This window comes from Cyprinus carpio, chromosome A4, assembly GCF_018340385.1.
Source record: "Cyprinus carpio isolate SPL01 chromosome A4, ASM1834038v1, whole genome shotgun sequence".
Classification (NCBI taxonomy): domain Eukaryota; kingdom Metazoa; phylum Chordata; class Actinopteri; order Cypriniformes; family Cyprinidae; genus Cyprinus; species Cyprinus carpio.
The window spans coordinates 6,125,173-6,147,689 of NC_056575.1; the positions used below are offsets into that span (position 1 = coordinate 6,125,173).

At 39.8% G+C, this 22,517-nt stretch overlaps 1 protein-coding gene across 6 annotated transcripts in view; it reads right to left on the reverse strand.

Annotated features, from left to right (window-relative positions):
* Positions 1–20,041, reverse strand: part of LOC109059713 (serine/threonine-protein kinase WNK1-like) — a 74,282-nt gene extending 54,241 nt beyond the window's left edge. For 4 of the 6 annotated variants that reach the window (XM_042738615.1, XM_042738624.1, XM_042738604.1 and 1 more), the window contains exons 1-2: positions 19,412–20,041; positions 17,415–18,619 (exon numbers count right to left, since the gene is read on the reverse strand). In XM_042738615.1, the coding sequence (XP_042594549.1) occupies positions 17,415–18,146 (732 nt within the window). In that variant the 5' untranslated portion in view covers positions 18,147–18,619; positions 19,412–20,041. The remainder of the gene's footprint in view (positions 1–17,414; positions 18,620–19,411) is intronic. The other 2 variants (XM_042738637.1, XM_042738630.1) reach the window with 1 other exon arrangement.
* Positions 20,042–22,517: the final 2,476 nt, after the last annotated feature.

A 22,517-nucleotide genomic window follows, 5' to 3' on the forward strand; every position in this document is an offset into this window, starting at 1 on the left:
CACTGACATAATTTTTAAATGTGGCTATGTTTCCGAATACTCCTTGAGGCCATTGAAGAATGTGAACGTGAAGTACGTGGAGAACCAGTAGTTGTCAGGTCACTCTTTAAATAAATCCAGGTGGTTTGTGCAGTGCTATGAATGACAGTTTGCATAGCTGAATTCAGAAGTGTTTGACATGTGTTGCCTTTTAAAAGCATGAGCAAACATTGCGCACGTAAGAAGGTGCAGTGAAGGACGTGCTCTGTGATATTCTTTCGAAGCGCACATAGAGAAGTGTTCTTTGGAATATGTGTAAAGAGCAGAATATTCAATGGAACTAACAGTTGACATGGATGGAGTCATGGATTCACCTACAGCAGGAAATAAGCAATTTCCAAATAATGAAAGCGCCACTCCTCTAGGCTTCCACAATACAAAGATTACATCAGTGGCAAGAGTTTACGAGGGGTCACAAAAAAAGGGACCTGAAAAACAAGTGAAAACAGAAGGAGTGCACAAACAGAGGCTTATTTTGCTGAGGCCTCTGGATCGGTGCAAAAATCACGTGCTTACGATATTTTAAATAGAACTTAGCCAGGCGAATCAAATCCTATTTATAGCCACTCATTGCAGGGCAAATAAGACAAATTTATCAGTATAGACAATTTGAGGTCAAATCTACTCACAGTTCCTACAAAAAGCAAGGCTGTTTCTTGAGGGTGTTTCCTTCTAAAGCTGCTGATAAACTATTGCTGAATATCATGACCTTGCTGAGCCATATAAGTGTGTGAACATCCTTGAATAAGGAATGGTATGATGATGAGATCATTCAGAAGTACAAGATAGCGTGATAAGCTTGTAAAAACACTTCCACGAAACTTGTGACTCATGAAAAAGACCTTAATGTTTGGGCAGCAATTTTTGCCATGGTATATTACAATGAGCTTCAAAGTTGCAATCAAAAGCGATTGAAACAATGATAAAGAAATTGTATGCCATGTTAGAGTTTATCAGTCTAAATGTTACATCAGTTTTCAAACAGCCCAAGGCGTATGAGTCAACTGATGAGTGATCTGAGCCAGTCCCACGTTTTCATCAGGCTTGTTGTCACACGATTACCGATGTGACAGTAGCACGTTGTTTTTGCAAACCCTCATGACTCATAATAAACTTCCGAATTGATTTTACAAAAAGGCTGATTTGAATGTCATTAGTGCATTTAAAGTATGTGACGAGGCCATTGGTTGGTGCTGAAGGGTTTTACAGCTTTCATAAGCTAAACACAATTCTCCATGCATCTGGAGTGTGCCCGATTACACCTGCTGTGTGGATAGTGAGCTTTACCCGAACAGGAAGCCCTTAAGAGATCCGCTGCCATGGAAACAAAGTCACCAGGTGATTTACAGCAATGATGATCATTCATCAGCGCTACTGCAGTTACCATAGTTCATTACCAGCTGTTAACTCTAATGATACAGCAGAATATTTTCCTCAGTGTAGCATTCACAATGCGGCACTCCCAAAGTTAAAATGGGACCTTACCAACCAGCAACAAGACCAGATTCACATGGCAAAACTTGTGAATATGCAATTAGACAAACATTCTCTGTCTTTGTGCTAGGGCTGGACCAGAATATTCGATTAATCGAATATTCGTTCGGTGGGTTGAAAGTCAATTTTCAAATTTGAGATTCGAATATTCAAAAAAAAATTTCCCGAACACCTGCCATCCCCCGCGAAGCGGTTCTCAATCGCGCTTAAATATGAATTGCCCATGAGTGAACGTCATGATTCAGTTCATCTGGAAGAGAAGGCAAAAATGCCAAGACCTCAGCTGTGTGGGAGCACTTTAAATTGAGTGAGGACAAGACAAAGGCAGTGTGCCAAATATGGAATTTGAAACTGTCCTACCACAACAGCACATTAAGTTTGAAAAATCACCTGAGCTCTGTAAGTAGTACGCCTATAGTATATTGTTGGTGTAAAAAAACAAAAAACAAGCTGCTTTTATCCCCCATGTTAACCAGTAATTTTACACATGATAAAAACGTGCACTTAATTTGCTTGGAAAATACTTGCGTATACATAAAAATAAAAAATAAAAAAAACACCGTACAGTAGCCCAGCCTATTAATATTTTGTCTATATTAAAAGTATTGCTCTTAACAGACAAGACCTGTGTGTTTTGTATCACTAGTGCAATGTCCGTTCTCGGAGCATATAAGCCCTGACCGAGTGAGGTGCGCCGCTTCTGGCTCACGCTGTTCTGTAATTTATTAAAAGTCTATTCATTCTGAACGTGTCGCGTGTCCATATTGCACAAAAAAATGTGACACTGCACTCCCTTGGGTATGCAGCAAAACACCCGCCACGCATGAAGTCGATTGGATGAACGGTTCTCAACATAATAAAAATGCAAACAGACAAACACACAGAGATTCCTGCCTTTATAACACCGTGTCTATACCCGACGCGACAATGCGACCGTTGAAAATCATTTGAAATTTGTGTCAGTACATCATAAATAGAACGCAGCAGCAGTCAATGGAGGCTCGCGAAGTGGAGCCAGGCAAAAGTATAAATCCCACTTAATAGGTTCTATTGTATTTTGTCGCGCCATGCCACTTTTGTCCGGTGTAGACACGGTGTTAAGAGTTCAGCCCCCTCCCTCCGAAACTTTGACTTTTCTGTGTTGATTACTGCCGAAGGTTCGTAACATGGTTAATCAGATAGCAGCAGCAACCTCCATTGAGAGCTTACTTCCTAAAGGATGTGACTCATGATTGTGAGAATGTTTGAGGTGCAGTTACAGATTCACATCCGGCAGTTTGAGCAAACAACCCTTTCACACAAAAATGCAAAAAATGTGCAAATATTCCAAGAATCTCTCAGCCAAGCAGGTTTTGTTTAATTAGCTGACAATTAAACTCAGTTGGCATTTAAATCAATCAAGTAAAATGCAACTGACTATGAGTGTTTCTGGGACGGGATGCAACAGGAAATGCTCACTGTCTCTTTCAAACAAGGCCACTCCCCCTTCCTTCTGATCCCATGAGTAACTCTTAAACTGCATCTGAAACGGCTCCCTATTTCCTAAATAGTGCATTATGTTGGGTGTCGCACATTTGTCTTTTATTTTTTAATCATTGCAAACAACATGACAGAGAAAGTTGTATTATATCATTTTACCATCCCCGAAATTGCAATGCTGGTAAAGTATGCATCTACAGTACAAAGTCAAATTATTATTACTATTAATGCCATCATTAATTTCCATACCTAAAAACTAGGGCTGTCAAATAATTAATCACGATTAATCACATCCAAAATAAAAGTTTTGTTTACATAATATATGTATGTGTACTGGGTATATTTATTATGTATATATAAATACACACACATAAATTATATATTTAGAAAAATATTTACATGTATATATTTATATTCTTATATTTTATATTATATATAAATATATTTAATATATAAACATAACATATTCTTCTTAAATATATACATGCATGTGTGTGTATTTATATATACATAATAAATATACACAGTATACACACATATATTATGTAAACAAAACTTTTATTTTGGATGTGATTAATCGTGATTAATCATTTGACAGCCCTACTAAAAACACAAGTACATATATTATACAACTTCATTTCTTCTAGTGCATATCATTTCATATAGTGCACTATAAGGCATTCGCTACAAAGGATAGTGAATGATGCAACATTTGGCTTCCTGTAGTGAGATTGATTAGGATAAAAATTTCACGTGAGAATGAAAGCAGCTGTGACTGCATAACAGACGTAATCACTGGCCGCAGGAAAAAGCTACTTGAATCCAGCAGATTGCCAATGAAACAATGGCTTATAAAGAAACAATGCTTGCATTGATCATGTATTACATTAATTACAGTTTTAAAGACTATAAATCCCATAGACATGACCGAGAGGTTGAGTAAGTGTAAACTGAAATGTTGGGTTATGAAAGACATCTGAGTTCTGATTACAGTTGCAGAAGTCATCGAAAAATTAAACACTGCTATTAATCAGCAACAGTCAGTCTATCAGCTCACAAAAAAAAAAAATACATTTGAAGAAATAAACTTTTGGCATTCCATATGGGCTGAAAAGAGCAAAGGGCATTTGGTTGAAGCAGGGGTTGAAAGCCCATGGGGTTCCCTGACCTGACCTTTTGTTGTCCTTTGCCTATCCATAGACATTTAGGCCTGACTCAGAGCTGACGCCATGAGGAACCTGATAGGTCCCTAAGCCTTCTTCTTTCTACCCCTCACCCATACGTTCAATCAGTCTAGGCAATATGCCATACATCTACACATGGTGCTGGTTAGGGCAACAGCCACCCCCAGGGATGGGGGCAACTAGAGGTATCAGGCTACTGACTAGTCACCCCCTGACTAGTGTTGACAGCTATAGCTTTCAAACACATTACAAGCAGATAGAGTCCTGTGTGATCACTTGAGAAAGATTCTTGAGAAGAAAACACGTGGAAAAGTTACTAGTGTGTTATGGCTTTTATTAACAACATAGAAGCCCCTACAGGTTTCGATTACACTGTGAAAAAAAAAAACTTTCTAGATGATCTGCATTCTACTAATCTCCCTCTCAAGAGAGAGGGCTTTACGTAGTCAAAGCATGCATATTGAGTGGTTTTAGTTAACATTCATCTCTATGTAAAAGGCAGAGACTGTGTTCTCTGAAGAGTCTCACTTTTACTGGAGAAAGAATAACGACTTCAGTGATCTGACCAGCTCTCCTACTGTGCCTTTTATTGGGAGATTCAGTTGTAGGAGCCAGTGAGTTTGAGAAGCCCATTTTTCTTGGGAGTGATTTGAAGATTACAGCCTGTGTGTTTAGGTCTGAACTCAAAGAAAAGGGTTTCTGAGATTATGCTCTGCACTTGTAATTGCGCTCTGTGGGGTGTGATTGGCTACAGTGCTCCAGTTCTGCTCCGGCCTATAGTTTAGCTGTGAGGACTGACCCTCAAAACCACAGCTAATAACTCCATTACATACAAAAATAAACAAAGGGAAATCAAAATGCACAAAAATGAAACTCATGACTTATTACTGCAAACCTGCATGGAACTCAAAAGAAGTTTAACAACATGTCCCATGTGCCTTTTCCTCATACAGGGAAAGGGTACAGACAGTGTCAAGATACCATAAAAAGAGCTCACAACTTGTGCCCTGTATTCCTGTTCGTATGAAGCCATACAATGCTTAAAGTGTGAAGAACAGATTGATATGAAATTTTTCATTCACTTAAAATCTCCCCCTCTGCCACTGCTCTCAAATTTCATTTGCACTAATGTCCATTAAGACATGGCACACCAAAATGGGATTTTGAGATTGAAAATGAGATTTGACTAAAAGGAAGACTTGAGAAAATTATTTAAATTTACACTTTTCAGCCTCAGAAGAGCTGGGGCAGTGCAAAAGTTGTATGGAGCACATAAAAACAGTTACAGGCCTCATTTACTAGAAAAGAGCAGCAAGGACATTTTGCTAAAGTTCTCATTTTGTATTCTACAGAAATAAAAGTAATTTAGGTTTGAACCAACATAGGGGTAAATGAAAACACTTACAAAATAAATTTTTCTGTGTGTGTAAAATAATAATAATAAAATAATTAAAATAAAGAATAAAGCAAGGAACACAGGCTTGTTTATCATTGTTGGCAAAGAAGGTTGTGATACATTTATAATAAGCATGCAGCTGCAGTGAATGTTCACCATGTGCATCACAGAGCACACTGTTAACACGTTGTGTTAACAAAAGATTTGAAAGTCTTTAAGTCATTCGCAGGGAGGTCTAACCAGAGGTTTCCCAGCAGTAAAAACATTTCACATTTAGAGAACTGACCATAATGGTTACTACCCTGCATATGATGCATTATATCTATGCAGGAGAGTTTGGTCTCCACTCTGAACAATGGGACTCTTGTGAGGCCCTCAACCCTGACATGCTCACGGGATGGAGAACTTCAGCTCTCGGGAACACAAGGGCAGCACATTTCCATCAACGGTGGAGTAATTTACTCAGAAGAGGATGACCTCCGCAGTGATCGGACACATGAGATACACACATGCAAATATCTTGGCTCCGGAAATCATTTTGAAAACTACACTTCCTCAGTTAGAGAAGGACAAATGAAACTTATAAAAAAAGACATTACGGGTGGCACGGTAACAACTGTAGAGGGAGGACAAGCGGGGAGGGGTGGAGTGAAGTGGAAGGGCTCAAGTTTCTGTCCCTCTGATTAGATGGCCAGGCATCCAAATGGGCAAAAGGGATGGGACAGGAGAGACCTCTCAGCTGGGGCGAGGTGTGTGTTGATGCATGCAGCAGGTTTAATGTGACGGCGCAGCATTCCTCATGGCCACACTAGATACGTATCACTCAGCAGTGGGCCCAGATGAACAAAGTTCAGGCATCTGCTGGCAGCTATGTTGTGGATTGCTTCATCTCTTGGGCACTGGATCTAAACTGATGACTATTGTGTGACCGCATGAATGTCAATATGCAGTGCCGAATCCTTTGATGAGAAAAGCAAGTTTATAAACCATGAACAAAAACACTAAAAAAAATTTAATATAAATGCTTCCTGATGATTATATAAACAATCCCTAACAGTGATGATTATAGTTGATGTCTGTTGCATCACTGGAAACCCAGTGTCAATAATTACGATAGCTAAATTTAATCCATGACAAACTGATAGTGTGACTGAAATGTATTCATAATCCCTAGGATCAAACAAAGGAATTGACGAAAATCTGCTGCCCTTTGACAAGCCTTAGTAATCTCCTTACATCCTTTTCATGTAACGACAGCTTTCCTACACAGCTGGGACGAGTCAATGGTAAGGTAGAAGCTAACATTTTCAGTTAAAGTATTGTATTTTATTTATATATTTTTGATCTTCACTGTGAAAACTTACAAATAACAAAGCTTCCAAAAAAGACATATCAAGAGTCTTAAAATATCATCGATTATTACAGGAAAAAATAGCCATTTCTGCCAAGAAACCTCCACACTCAAGTGGGTGTTAAGAGTTCATTTTGTCTGTGAATGGCAACCAGATTTGTTATTATTCAGGCAAGTCACTAAAAAATGTTTTCACTTTAACTCGTTCTTCAAACTGTCTCTTTGTTATGACAGTGATTTCTCTGACAAAGAAAAATTGTGCTAATGCACCATAGCACCCCTCACGTAATTTTCCCAGATTAGCTCGCTGGACTGAAGAGAATGCAGAAGAAAGGGTAGGAGTGTAGAGAAAGGAGAGTATTTTGGATTTCTGCCCAGTGTTAGCACCCATTGCCCGGGGTGTTTATTAGGGCCCTGTAAAGGGAAAGCACCACTGAGCGCTCAGCAGAGTGAAGCACGGCTCAGCAGAGGTAAATAAGTGGCGCACAAAATGTAAATCACGCGCTGCTGACACCTTTGTCCCACATGAGAGTTATTTATAGGAACGACGAGAAAGAGGTAGCAAGCGTTACAGAGGTCCAGTCAGGGATTGAGATGCTTTTTCTCAATTTCCCAGAAATATCTGAATAAATGCAAAGCAGCAGTAAGAGACGGAATGAAATCTTGCAGGGTGCATGAAAAAGCAATGGGTAGACATCAGTTCCTCCTTTATCCTTGAATGGGAACACTGATAACAAATGACTGCTTCAAAGAACTTAAGATAAGCAAGCTGTTCGGATGCTTGCTCTGGATGGGCTGAACCTGCAACTTCAAATCAGAATGCTGAGCTTAGATAATGTCTTCATCTTCTGCCTCTCATTCTCTGAAATCAGAGTAGTTCATGAGTGTGAACAAAGAAAGAAGGGTTAGTGACTAATATTGCTAAGATTAATCTTGTTTTGCAAAAAACCACCAGCAGACAGGAACACACTTCACAGCATACACGTACACTCAGAGGCGACAAACTCTCCTGTCATGAAGTGCAAGCCAAGACACAGCAGGTGTAGATGAGTCACTGCATTAAGCGGCTCTCATGAACACCTGTCTGTTGTCTGGATGAATCAGGCCTTTTATCAGTCTAACTTTCTCAAGAGGCTCCAAAGCACAACTCAACCGCATCCTCCTCCATATACCCCTAACAAACTGACTCACCACTTCATCAACGGAAACCAGCAGAACGGAGAGCTAAAGCTCATTATATGCTTGCCATCCTGCCCTTTGGCATCACCTGAAGGGTTCTCCATGCTTAAAGACCCAAGAGTTTGAGCCTTATCTATGGCTGATTGATCTCCTTGTTTACACAAAGACATACCAGTTGCTCAACTAGGCCATTGTTTGAAAAGGGGGATGGCCAGTTGCGATAACCGGGAAATTTTGTCTCTTCTTTTTTTAAAGAAAACTTGGTAAAACTGAGCAAGTAACTGTTACACAAGAAAGTAGTCTATGCCACCATCAACTTGACCACAACCAGTCTGCAGTGTGTCTACAACTCAGCAAGGAGGAAGTTGTGTGGAGTCAGGCGTGACCCACTTTTATACCTGCAGTACAGTACCTATTACTCACACTGTACTTCTGCACTATTCTGTACCATTTAGTATGCTGTGTTCATACTTCATACTTGTACACAACAAGCACCCTGATGTGCAACTGTGAAAACAAGGTGTTGAATGATGAACATTTATGCCCTCCACCGGCACAGCTTTCCAACATAGCTAAAGGAGAGGGACTAGAGGCAACATCAATTGCATTTGAATTGACACATTTAAGACATCTCTTGTCCAACTGTGCTAGACAAAAGACCCTTTAGTGATGTGTAAAGCAGAGACAGTTGCCGATGTGTCAAGCAGATTTAAACTTTATGCAAATGCATAATGATGTGATTCGGGCAACTACCAATAAAGAGTGGAGCTCACATGATACACCTCCTAATACAGTTAGATACTGCAGTCGAGAAAGAATACTATTAACAAACAAGTGCAACTTGGTGGCCTCCAACAATTCAATCTTTGTCAGTCCTTTTCTCCAAGAAGTGGGATAAATCTATGCACTTAAATTGAAATTTAATTCATAGTAGGAACATCAAGCTTGAAAGTAAAGCGGAACAAGGAAGCAAGCATTGCTGGCCTATCTAGGGCAAAAGCCAAAGTGTTTGTAAGCATTAACAGCACAGAGTGAGCTTCCTCATCAGATGTGTTACACACAGGAAGTTAAAGGCTTCCTTTTCCTTCTTGATGATACAAACACAAAGACAGAATAAACAGCAGCAAAACAAGAACATCAGACAGAGCAAAAGAGCTGCAGAGAAAACTGAGATAGCACAGTTGGTCTATTAATAGGCATGCCGTTGACAATGCAGAACTCTGCTAAAGTAAACCTTGCAGAATACCATATTTTACAGTTAATAGTGAAAGCTTGGGAACAAGGCTTTCAGTCACTGATGTAACCAGCTTTATGGTGCTCAGGGTGTTCACTGATCATCTTGCAGTATCAGGGCTGCCTCAAATCCATTAAGCCTGAAAGTGGAGTGAATATGTTTGTTCTTGCAATCACAAGCCTCAGAGCAAAGAGTACCAGATTAGGGCATCAGGCCTGCATTCCTTCAGCTTGGGAGAATCACATGTGAAGCATCACGGCACTGCCATTCTGACTGGCTTTGTCTGGAATTAGAAGAAGTGAAGAACTCGCAGCAATGAGGACGGCCCCACGAGAACAAAAGTGCAGGGATTCCGCATTATACTTTCCATTGGTACTAGCTTGGATTCTTTCTGTTTTTTGGTGTCCATTCCAATTGCATACAGTGGACAATGAGAGCAGAGAGGATGTCACATGGACAAGAGTGCAGGAAGATTATTTTAGATAACACTGGAGCTTTTTTTTTTTTTTCCACACAATCCAAAAACCGCTTTCTGTGCAGAGTGAGCATTTGAGCACTATACTCCAATATTTATGAAGATGCAGGTGGACTGAATGTGCACTGAATTTTTTTGACTGCCTATCCTCTTCACATTTATACACACAATGAAACCAAGAGCACAATTATCTACATATGTGGTTTGGTGTGAAATATAATTTTAGTCAGACGGATGGCCACGGGTGCTCATCTCTCCTTTAACCCCACTAACCTACGCAGGGTCACAGACAGGTCATCATCACATAGGAAGGTCCAGCAAGCCAGGAACCAGCCACCTGACTGTCACATTCCACACGGGAGAGGCAGAAGACAGAAAATGTGCTGCGAGGGAAGGAATGTTGAAGGGTCAATCGGGTATGAGTAGGAAGTAGTTTTAAAAGGAAATGAACACACATTTTTCTCAATTTCGGGTGAAATACACAAAGATAGTGTTCATCGAACAACAATTACTAATAAGTGGAGGTGTGTAACAGTCAACTGGAACGGATTTCTATCGAATTTCCTGGGTATACCTAGATTTCTCAATTTTATATGGTAAATATATATAAATGCAAAAACAAAGTTTAATACAGTTCTGCTTGTGGATATCTAGAAAACTAAGCATTACTAAGCATTACAAATAAAACTCATCTACTGAAGTTTGAATACCACCAACCTGGCAAATTTATAATTAGTTCTCAAAATTCCTCATTATATCAACCTGCTACTATACAACCCGACTTGATCTCTGAAGTTGCATAACTCAACCAATCTGATCTGTTTGCATATTGCAAGTCTGTGTGCAATATTCACAAATCATGGCTGTGCCATTTGAGATTCGGTTACATGGGAGGGTCACTGTGACCGACATGGAGCATCAGTGTACAGTTGGGTACAACAGCTGAGCTGAGATTGTGCCACACTTCTGGGTTTTTCATTCCTAAAGCTCATGTGAGAGCTAGAACATTCCTTCAGGCCAACACTGCCCCACGTCATTACCCAAAACTGTCTGCTCCAGTTCTGACCATGGAATGGAACGACAGTGGCAGATGAGGTGTTGCTATTTTTAGCTTGTAAATGGGGGAAGAAAATCGAAATTCTGAAATGAATGAATACTTTTTATTTTTTACATGGACAAGTGTTTCTGCAACCTGCTTTAGGGTCACTGAGAGGTGTCCAGATTGATGTGTACTACTGCAAAGGATGAGCTAAGCTTGCCTGAACATCCTAAATTAAGTTAACCTCCGGCAGGAGAGGACATCCTAGTTTTTCACCCACAACAGGGGGTTTAACACAGCCTTGGAATGACGTAACAGACCCTGACAACCCAATAAACACCAGCCCTTGTTGATACAGCTGAGGCTACACCTCTAGCAGGTCATTTATATAGGTGTGACAGTGCTAAAATATCCCTGACATTTAGCAGAAACATCCTACCATAGCTCCAATTAAACAAGACGCATTCCTACGGATTGAGTGGAACACTATCACATACCTGTAATGAGATTTGGAAAAGAGGGGAAAAAACAGCAGTTTCAGTAAATTCCAGACTTTTTTGGGAAAGTTAGCATGTTATGCATGCACACTGGTCTGATGAAAGAAGAAACTCAGGTAGAGCCAGGTCTGCCACATATCCCGAATTGCTGTATTTTTACAAAAATTTATGAAATTATCTGCACATGAAATAGATCTATACACTTCCTAAGTCTGAGCTCTTAATTAATGAGAGACTTGGCCCAAAACATACTTCACAGAAATATGTGAATGCAAATGCTTTAAGCTATTCAAGTTCAATTTCACACGTCTATTTTACACTGTACTAAAAGATCACCAAGACTTTTTGGGTTAACTATTTCAGCCAAGCACTTCTGAAAAAGCAACCTACTTTTTATATTTATCAAACTCTCCTACTTATCCAAATCCAAAATATCTTGCAACCGGACTGCTGTTCTGAGCTTTCAGCTTGGTTTGTTCTTGGGTGAGGTAGACGATACTAGAGAGAGACTCATTCAATCGAATGACCCCCCCCCCCTAACATTTTTTTTTTTTTGTCCTCTTTTAAAGCTGACGTCCTGCCACAAGAATCCAGAGAATGCAAACGCGAAACAGCCACTGAAATCTGGGAGGAGTTGCGGGTCCAACCAGCCCACTCTGCAAAAAGCCACTTCAAGAGCAGCCTCTAAGATGTTCATCATACAGGATACAAGGTTTACATGCTTTCAAATTTAGGGTCAAATTGGGCCCTTTCAAAAAGAATGAAATCAAAGAATGAAAAACTGAACCCAGAGCCTTTGGGACAGCCTTTGGAACAGTCAGAATAAATCACAGAATCAATGATAATAACTGCAATGAATTTGATTAGCTTATCAGCATATTATGCACATAATTGGACTAAACATTTTTACTGATTAGCAGTCCTATTAGGAATATGTGCATTAAATGATGATGAAGCACAACTCACAACAAACAAGAGCAAATGGGGTCAGTAGGGTGAAGGTAATCAAGGGCGAGACTGAATGGTAAAAGCACTGTGTGTGCGTGTGTGTAAACAACATCTTAAGAGGCTTATTGAATAAAATGCGGGGCAGTTAGGACAAGGGGCTGAGGTGAGCAGTGAAACGTGAGGAATTTACTGCCCTCCCATTGTGACCTTTAACACACTTACAAAACCATAAAGAGAGACAATGGTGAGAAAGAAAGACTGCAAGAGATCAAATCAGATTTTCCTCACAAGTCTTGAAACTTGAATTACACTGTTCCATATCACATGCTATAGATCAGGATCTCAAAGAGGAGATGAGCACAATGTTGCGAGAGAGAGCTCCAACAAGCCTCAGCAGGCAAAAAAACTCCATGTCAGAGACAGACAAGCAGCTGCATGAGATTACGCATTCTTTTGGGAGGAGTACAACCTGCTTTATGTTACCAATTTACAGTGGATCTGGAACTTTAAAGAGTTACTATGCAGGCAATAAGCTGCAAAAACAGGTAATTCAACAATGTCATGATACTGACGTCACAGCCATTAACATATAACCAGAGTTCATTCAAAAGTGTAAAGAATGCAAGTTTTCACGTACTTACACAAAGTAAAAATTAAAACGCCTCAAAAGTTTAAAATACTTCACAGAGAAAATATCAAGTTATCACATAGAGAGAGGGTGAGGGGAACTGACAGGCTGAGTAGTAAGAAATAGATTTATTATGAATCTAGTGAGAAGTGAAACTGCAACAGCCTCCAAACTTGAGTGGTAAGCAAGAAAGAGCTGTCAGAGTATGCACACATTTTCTGCTTTGAATACACTGTTCTGTCATTGTGCAACTGTACAGGTTTAAAAAAAAAAAAAGATTATCTTGAAAAAAAACATCAGATTCACATTAAGTGAGATAAAACAGTGCAAGTGAAACTTAATGCCAATCAGATAGCATCTCACAATGGCAAAGCCCTCAGTATATTTCCATTTACGATGACATCTTTTTTCCTTCCAGCCTGTGTAAGACACAATGGATAAACTCACATACACATGGGCCAGTACTGTAAATGAGGAAGGAGATCAGTGCTTGCAAATGAAGGAAGCATTGCTCCTGGCTTTGTCTTTCTCACTCCTTTTGAAAAAAAAAATGGATTTCAACAATGAAAAGGGAAACGGCTTTGGCTGGGATCCATGGGATTGGATTTCTTCCTCAACCGTTCCCCTAACATCCTCTGCATTATTCACAGATGATGACATTCTCTCTGGGGCATGTCTCTTTTAAACCGACCCAGAGTTAAGGCACCTCCTGCACAAATTCCTGCACTGTTATATCTCACATCTAGCATGTGGTGATAAGGCTGATGGTGCGAAAGCCGCACGGCTATAAATAGTTTAGGGTCAAAACCTCAGTCAACAACTAGCATCTAGATCAGAGTATACATTATTGAAGCGAGTCAATGTATGGACATAAGACCCTGTATATGTGTGTGTGTGTGTGTGCGCGTGTGTGTATGTGTGCGCGCGCATGTGTTTAGACAACTAATTGCAAGTAGTTTCCATTCCTCTCGTCTGCTGGAAAAGCTCATGAAGAAAAGAGTGTGTGATGTGTGGAGAAGTGGATGCTGAACAGCTTACACCATTAGGGCACTAAAAATCACATCAGAACAACACAAAACTTCACAATAAAAAAAAAAAAAAAAAAAAACATAAGGGAATGTAAGAGTGAAAATGAGAAAATGAACAAGAACCAGAAAGAAGAAATTGTGAGTGATACTTGCCGTAGAAACCTCACTTGGATGTTGGGAAGTTGCTTTTCAGCCCAAGTCAAAAGTCTACTGGTTTTTTTTAACCAGTTTTATCATCTGAAATTCATAAGCCAAATCACTTAAAGAAATACCATATCTCTCTTCAACTGGACAAACAATTTAAGTATCATCAATGTTTGAAGCGTAAACTGTGCTGCACAAATTACACCCCAATTTTAATTACTGAGGTTTGTTTAATATCAGGAGTTTGTTAACCAAGTATAAGTAATACTATGTGGTGCATGCTAAGTGAAGACTAACACAACATCCAAAATGTTATGACTGCGCCCTGCTTTGTTTGAGTTCTGTAACTATTTGGCACTTTAGGGAAAAAATTTGGCAGAGAAATAGATGGGAATGAAGTGAAAAAGAAAAAGAGGGGGGACTGAAATCTTCACAGTGCATTTAGCTCTTACTCCCCCTTTCATGTCTTTACTATTATAATTCAGCTGAATAGAAAGACAAAAGCGTAAAGGGATGCCTCGGCTCCCATTAGGAGAGCCCTTGCTTGCTTCTCCCTGAATCCATGAGGAATGAATTGGGGGGAATGTCGGCCTTTGTCATCCAACTAGCTCATCTATGATTCAACACATACCAAGGCTATGAGGACAAGAGAGACCAATTTTTAATCCAATAAACATATTCAGAGTGATAAGGATTTACTGATGCATGCTGGGTAACAAAAACCACTATTCAAACAACTGATGGCACAATAGTGTAACTAAATTGCTTCTAAATACGTAATAATTGCATCTTAATGGAAGAACTGGAGAACATTAGAATCTCAGACAAATAGGAAGAAAAGTTTGAGTCAATCCATAGAAAGAAACTAATTCCCAAGTGACCTCAAACGCAAGAAGAAAAAAAACAAGCTCTGCAGATGAATCAGCTCTGGGAAATAAAGCAGTTTAGATGTCTCATTAACAAAGTTGACTAGATAATCTTCTTTCCTCTCTCTTGCTGATGTCAAGTAAGACTTTGAATACTTTGCAACTACAAAAGTATCCTGAAAATGAAAGAGAGAGAGTGAAAAAGAGAGAGAGAGTGGGGGCGGACACAAAGCAACCCTCCCTGATGTCCTAGCATTGCTCAGCCCCTGATTCTCTTTCTGCGCCCTTCCCTTTGTCAAAGAAATCTGGGGGTTTCCATTGGACAGATCTCTGCTTCACCTTGCCCTCTGACCCTTGATCCATCTTTAAATTTAGGGCAAATACCCCTTTTAGCAAGTGTCCACACTTCATAATGCTACTTTGCTTTCACCAATGCACACTGGTTCAATCCCCTCATCCTGGCAGCATCAACGTGACGTCACTGACTTCCACCCCACCCGCACTGCATATTTTGCACACTTTCATCCATATGTGCTTTGACATGTTTACGTAATGGTTTAAAACTATGAGCTCTTGGGAGGAATTACTAATAGTCTGATATCAGTCTGACCGGTGTGTATAAAGTTTCAGTTTGTGCACATGGACCTTCACCAGGCAACTAACAACAATCCATCTTTATCTCTGTGCAGTTATACTTGCTCCACGAAAGGCCCATACTGAGTAGAAACCAGATACCAGGACAAACACAGAGGGTCTTGTGATATTTAGAGAGTGTATGTAATGAGATCCAACTGAGTTTCATTTGCCAAGACCCAATTTGTCAGATTTGGATGTGAAGGTGTTATTAAAAAAAACAAGGAAAAAAAAAAAGAAGACAATTCTGGTCTAATGTAACTCTACTCATGGTATGAAACTAAAATAACTCTGTCATGTTGAACTAATAGTAAATATCTTGCAATGGTCTGGAAGTTACAAGCCTCAGTCTTCAAGGTGTCTGTGCCAATAAATCAGATATGTAATTACTTAGGTAAGTTATTGTTAACATATTGATGTTAAAGGGATACTCCACCCCAAAATGAAAATTGTGTCATTAATCACTTTACTCCCATGCTGTTCCAAACCCGTTAAAGTTTTATTCGTCTACAGAACACAATTTAAGATATTTTGGATGAATACCGGGAAGCCTGTCCCATAGACTGCCAAGTAAATAACAGTGTCAAGATTCCATAAAAGGTATGAAAGACATCGTCAGAATACTCCATCTGCCATCAGACATGCAATCTGGGTTATATGAAGCGACGGGAACACTTTTTGTAAGCAAAGAAAACTTAAAAAATAACAACTTTATTCAACAATTCCTCTGTGTCTCTCCATATCACCATATGCTGCATATACTCTTCTGTATCATCCATGCCACAAGGATGTGCTGTTTCTACGTGTATTTAGCTTTTATCTGAAAGAAAACAGCGCATCCTTGTGGCATGGATTATACAGAAGAGCTTACGATGATATTGAGAGACACAGAGGAGACAGTTGACTAAGGAATTGTTGAATAAAGTTGTTATTTTTCTTTTCTTCGCTTACAAAAAGTGTTCCCATTGCTTCATATAACCCAGATTGCACATCTGATGGATTATTAATAAAATACGTTGTATTAATAGAATTTATTGAAGAACATGCAGTTCTTGAAACTTCTGGAACCACAAAAAAAAAAAAAAAAAAAAAAAAAAGAAAAAAAAAAAAGAAATTCAGGTGACTTTGGTTCCAAAAAAATTGTAAACCACTGGGCTAACACTATAGTGCCCCTTGTGGCAGTGCTGAAAACAACAAGGTCACGTTTTAAATTTTTGAATGCAACCATGAACTACATAAATCAAGCTAACATCCGCATTCAAGAAAAATATGAATGTAAACACTTCCTGATATGCAAGTCTGACTTTATCAGGAATTGACAATACAATTGTGCTTTGCATTCTCAGCATTGCTGCAAGCGGAGCTATAAGATGTACAAGTGTAAAAATATCTTCATTTTTTCTTTCAGGTCAACCGCTTTAATGGCAGAGCAACGGTTTAAAGCGAACTTTGCTGACTCAGTTGGTTAACATGTCGGCATATTTACAGCTAACTGTCTGAATAAGCATGTACAACAAGACCATCCATGACAGGATCACCTATATACAGTAGGCCTATGTTTTGGGCCTAACCTGAATCTTCACCAAAGCTGTTCTTGACCACAAAGCTGCATAAACAAGTTAAACCAACATGACTTCCTGTTGTAAGTCTGGCAGTCTTTTTTTTTCGAATCGATCTTACGGTTGTGTTTCACAGGAGCCTTTTCAAGCCTATGGTCAACCACCAAACAACAAAGGCATCTTCTGTAATTAATGAAGGCTGAACATTGTTGCAGAGGTTGATAACATGGTAGCTTCTTACCTGAAGTTCACACCACGCTACTTCCACCGTTGTCTCCGTGTCCAAACCCTTGTAGACGGTTTTGAACGAGCCGCGTCCAATCTCGATGTCAAATTTGAGGAAACGCCCATCAGGTGAGGTTCCCACAGCTTTGGTCTCCACTTCTTCGTCCTCCTGAACCTTTTTCTCAGCCTCCCTCTGCTCAGCTTCAGCACGGGCCTTCGCCACCCCTTTCTCCTCCTCTTCACGTTTGTCTGCTACTCCACTCTCCTGCTCCTTGTCACCCACATCGATGGGCTCCGTCTCTGGCATCCCAAGGGCCTCGATCTGCCTCACACCCGCATCCTGCACAGATGGGCTCTGTACCTCCACAATCCCAACCCCAGCAGCTCTTCCATCCTCTGCATGTTCTTCCAATAGGACACCCGAAATCCCCACTTGGGTGTCAATGATAACGTCAGGGGCCGAACGCAGCACTACAGGCACAACAAACTGCTCACAATCCGGAGGCGAGGTGAGGAGGCAGGCTTTGCTGGGCAAGTCAAGGGCTGTGACATTGGAGTCACAGATGACGCTACGCCTAAAAAATCTGTGCTCAGCCGTCTTCAGATCTCTATCCATGGTGTGGCGTCGTTTTCTGACCTCCGTGTCTAGCTTCTCACCCACCAGTGAGTCCGAACCGGAGCCATTCACATTCTTTGAAGGTGGAGGGGCCAAGAAGGTCACCACCTTGTTGGGATTTTCCGACGACATCTCTCCAGGAAAAAATAAAATAAAATTTATAAATAAATTATTATGAAAAAACTCAAATGTAAACCTTGACTTCTTGCGGAAATTTCCTCTTTCTGCTTTTCACTGCAGCACAAAAAGCCTATGAAAAAAAAAAGTAATAAAAGCTCACGTGAACCACAGAGTTTGCTGGAAGGCCCCCTCCGTGGGGTATTCCTTACTAACAGTTACTCTTACAGTGTGAGGGGCCAGAGCCCAAGAGAGGAGGTGTTCTTTTATAAACGTAAAAGAACAAGACACAGTCACTGAGAGGCAAGCACTGATGGTGACAGACAAAAACTGTCAAATCCACTTCATCCATCCTGCAGTGACCCAGAGACAGCCGTCATTGGGCATAAGGGACCGCAAGAGGGAAAAGGGCAAGAGCCCTGATATTCTTCAGACCTTTAGAGTGCAGGAGACCTGGCTCCAAAACCCAAAAACCAGGTCCAGGTTTACTGCAAGAGACACATAAAGAACATATTAATTGCGCACTCAAGTTTATTTTTCCTGGTTCAAAAGCATTAAAAGCCGTTCTCCGTTTTAATAAGCATTTTAAAAAATTATAATAACATCATCACTTAACTTAGAAATAATACATATTAGCCTACGTTTCAACTAAAGACACATAAACATCTCTAAATTTGCAGCATTACGTTCAAAGGCGCTAAAATTTGACATTAAAAGCAAAAGTAAGCTACTTCGACTACGAAACCTTTTGCTAACCTCGGTTTTCCGTGCGTGTGACTGCTGGGCTTTCGCCAGGTGTTCAGTTTTGTATAAATATAATAATAATGATTACAATAATAAAATGTTGTGCCTCAAAATGTCAACAAAACCAAACCATGTAATGGAGACGGGTCGCCCTGGTTACGTGGGGTGGCCAGCTGAGATTTGGGGGGATTGTTTTTGCATTTCTCCAGCAAAGACAAGCACAAAACTCAACCAATTTCTGCCGTATTTTGCATTTACGACGCATTTAAATGATTAAAAGCTACCAGCGATGCTTTAAAAAAGTTGTCAAGTAACGGCGAACGTTGGTCCTTCGGGTCTCGAGCTCGTTCTTAAAATAACGCCGCGCGCGCTTAATCGCGTTTTTTGAACAGGAAGCGCGTACGAACACAGAAGCAAAATACGATACATGTTACCAACCTATACTATTAATATCATATTCCTGTCAACCCATAATAAACAAGCTGAGGTTTATAAACAGGTATACAATGAAAAAAAGGAGGCTGGCCAGCAATTACCTTTCGTATCGTCATCTCCACTCCCCTCTGATGTAGACAAAGCGACAGCTGCAGTTGCTTGAGTTGACCGAGCGAATAATTTAATAGAGGGAATCGCCAAATAGTTGTAAGAACCAAAAGAATCACGGCTGGAGAACCGAATGGTGAGAAAATATAAATTCCATAAATTTAGCGCAGCTACGCGTTCATCGTGCCGTTTGCTCGACAGGCCAAGTTTAACACGGGGCTGTTGAATCCAGCGTGATGCAATGACTCATTACATTCGGTATCCAGCGTAACGATGTATCCCGTGATAAAACATTACGACAAATCAACAACCGAGTCCGGTTCCGGTCGACTGCACGAGGATCCGCTGCAAACCAGCGATTTTCTTCCTTTCACGTGAACAATGCAACAACATCTAACGTTACTGCGGTTCGCGGTCGCTGCTGTCGAGCCGGCTGAATCGTTATCCTTACGCAGCAGTCGACAAATGACAACTGGTGGTCTCCATATGCAGTATTCAGGTTTCTCTGGAACTGCTGCTCTCGGTTCGGGTGCTGTTATTGAGACTCCGGTCTGTCACGTTGGTTTTAGCTCCGAGGCTGCTGCTGTCTAACGTACCCTCCCACTGAATACTGACAGCAGAGACGCCAGCCTGCAGGGTCTTAGAACGGCCTGAAGGGGTCGCTGTTTCCAACCTGGGTTTATTTACAAATATGCAGTGCAATGCAAATGCTAATTCCCTTCCTCGTGAATGCAGTTTTCCACACGTCTGCTTTGGTTGCGTTGCTAATTCTTATTTTTATTATAAAAGCTGACATTCTCAGTGTCAGTTTATCCTGATCTAACAAGCCAAAGTGTTTTTAAATGCATGCCAGAGTTGTGTAATGCATGCCAGCTGCGCACTCTTTTATGCTTCAAGTTGGACCACAGCAGAAATGCCAATATATCTCGTTTGCCCTGGCATGGAATTCTGGCTCTTCTTCCATGCGGCTAATTAACAGTAAATCTGCGAGCAATCAGGCCGTTAAACTTCAACTTCTGGCACATGTGCTTTTACTGTATAAATAAAGACAGCTTTTCAAATTCCAGTGGGTTCCATGCAACAGAAATCCTTTTTTTCTCTCTCTGAAATTTATTACAGATGAAGGGCATTAAATAATGAAGTATGAAACAGTTAACAGTCCTTCAGAAAAAGTGTTTGCAGATCTTGAAGGATATTTGAAACTGATAAGCATTATGAATCGTGAAGCAAATTTAAAATGTTAAAGATGTCCAACGATGAATGCAAAAATCAAAATAGCTTATTTGCTGTAAGTGCTCGGTGCTTTATTAAAAAGGAAGAATGAGGAAGCATATGTGGTAAGCAAAATTTAAATGGTTATTTTGCTAAAAAAAAAATAATAATAATTTATGCATTTTTTAAATTAAATTATGCAGTTTGCATTCACATATTAAGAATATCCCTTGGTTTGTTATGCATTTCACTTTATACTTTCGCATAACATAACACATTCAGTTTTATATTTAAATTAAATATTAAAACTAATGTATGAAATGACAAATACAAATTATGTTGAAGTTTCATTTTGCAAAAATTGTTACTCATATCACCATGGGAAGCGTGAAATCAAATAAAGAAACATTACTGTTTTCTTTTCTCTTTTTTCCCCCTTTTTTCCTCTCTTTTTTGTGGCCAGACTGTTTTCTCAGAGCCCGTTATAACACTAGACATTTGTTTTTCTTTTTTCCATTCCCTTCCTCTCCAGATGGCACACACTAGTAGAATTTTTCTTAACATCACAAATTTTCTATGGAGGCCCCACTGCTACATAGAACCACCTGTGGGGTCCAAAGAGGCAACATAAGCATGTGCAAGTTGTGCATAGTCGAGTAAGACGGTAAGGTGTCGAGGTCACGGTATGTGTCTTTGATTGCACCCTGAGAGGCTGTTTGTTTTGGATGCATTGACTGTGGGATGGGTACACATTGTTCCCCTGCCCAAATGAAGGCAGTGATTGAGCTCTGTTGACACACAGGTCAATTGAGAGCATGTGGAAATTTCACACTGGTAAGAATAACACTGGTAAGAAGACTGCATTAACATACATTAACAAACCTCTCACTATTTGACCAATTAATTCCTGCAAACAGAATGTGTCAAATAAGTGTGAAAATTAGATTAGGGGAATAACAAAATAAGGACTGACAAAGAGGATGTATATTTTGTGTTATCTACTCAGATTTAAAAAAAAAAATCCTTCAAGCTGTAAGTTTATGTAATATAATACATCAGTTTATCCACTAGGCGGTGGTAATGAGTGAATGAGAAAAACTGGCATTTTTTTGCCACCAACATACACATAGTTTGCATTTGGTTATTCATTATGACAAATATTATTTGTATATTTTTAAACATTTGCCAGTCCCCTCACTGTGCATTGCTGGGATATTGTATTTAGACTGTTTTTTTAAGATAACTGCAACACTCCGGAAGGTAAATATTTGCTCTGAAATTGAAACAATGCACAAGCTAATCTAAATGAGTGTAAGGAGGGTTATCTTAAAGTCACCATGTCAAATGCCAGCTGGAAAGTTTAACATTCCATTGTAAAGAGCCACTGGATGTCCTTTCAGCCCCTTGTATGCAAAGTCAGGTGACATAAAGTATATAATTTTGAGAATATGCAGATCCACTTCAATTCAAATTCTAGCTCATGTACCAGGAAACATTTCAGCTCATCCAAACTGAACAGAAATTTGCCCTACTGTTTTTATTTTTTTTCACCTATGTGTATTGTGAGCAAAAAAAAAAAAAATCTAATTGTGACTTGAATTTGGTGTTTCGGTTAACTTATGCATTGCATAACTTGGTCAGAAGACAAATGAACTTGGGAATCTGGAATCTTGGGAAACAGTAAAGCTAAGAATTTTGGCCACATTCCAGTTCAGAATAGGTGCCAGAGTGAGGTGATCTATCAAATATCTGTGTTTTTATTCAAACTTCTAAAGCAAGTCCTGTTTGATGGTATAGAACAGAGGGTACACAAGACCCATTCCAGAGTTCAGGGGCTGGGTGGAGCCTATTGTCTTTACATATAGGGAAACAAACCCACTCAAATTT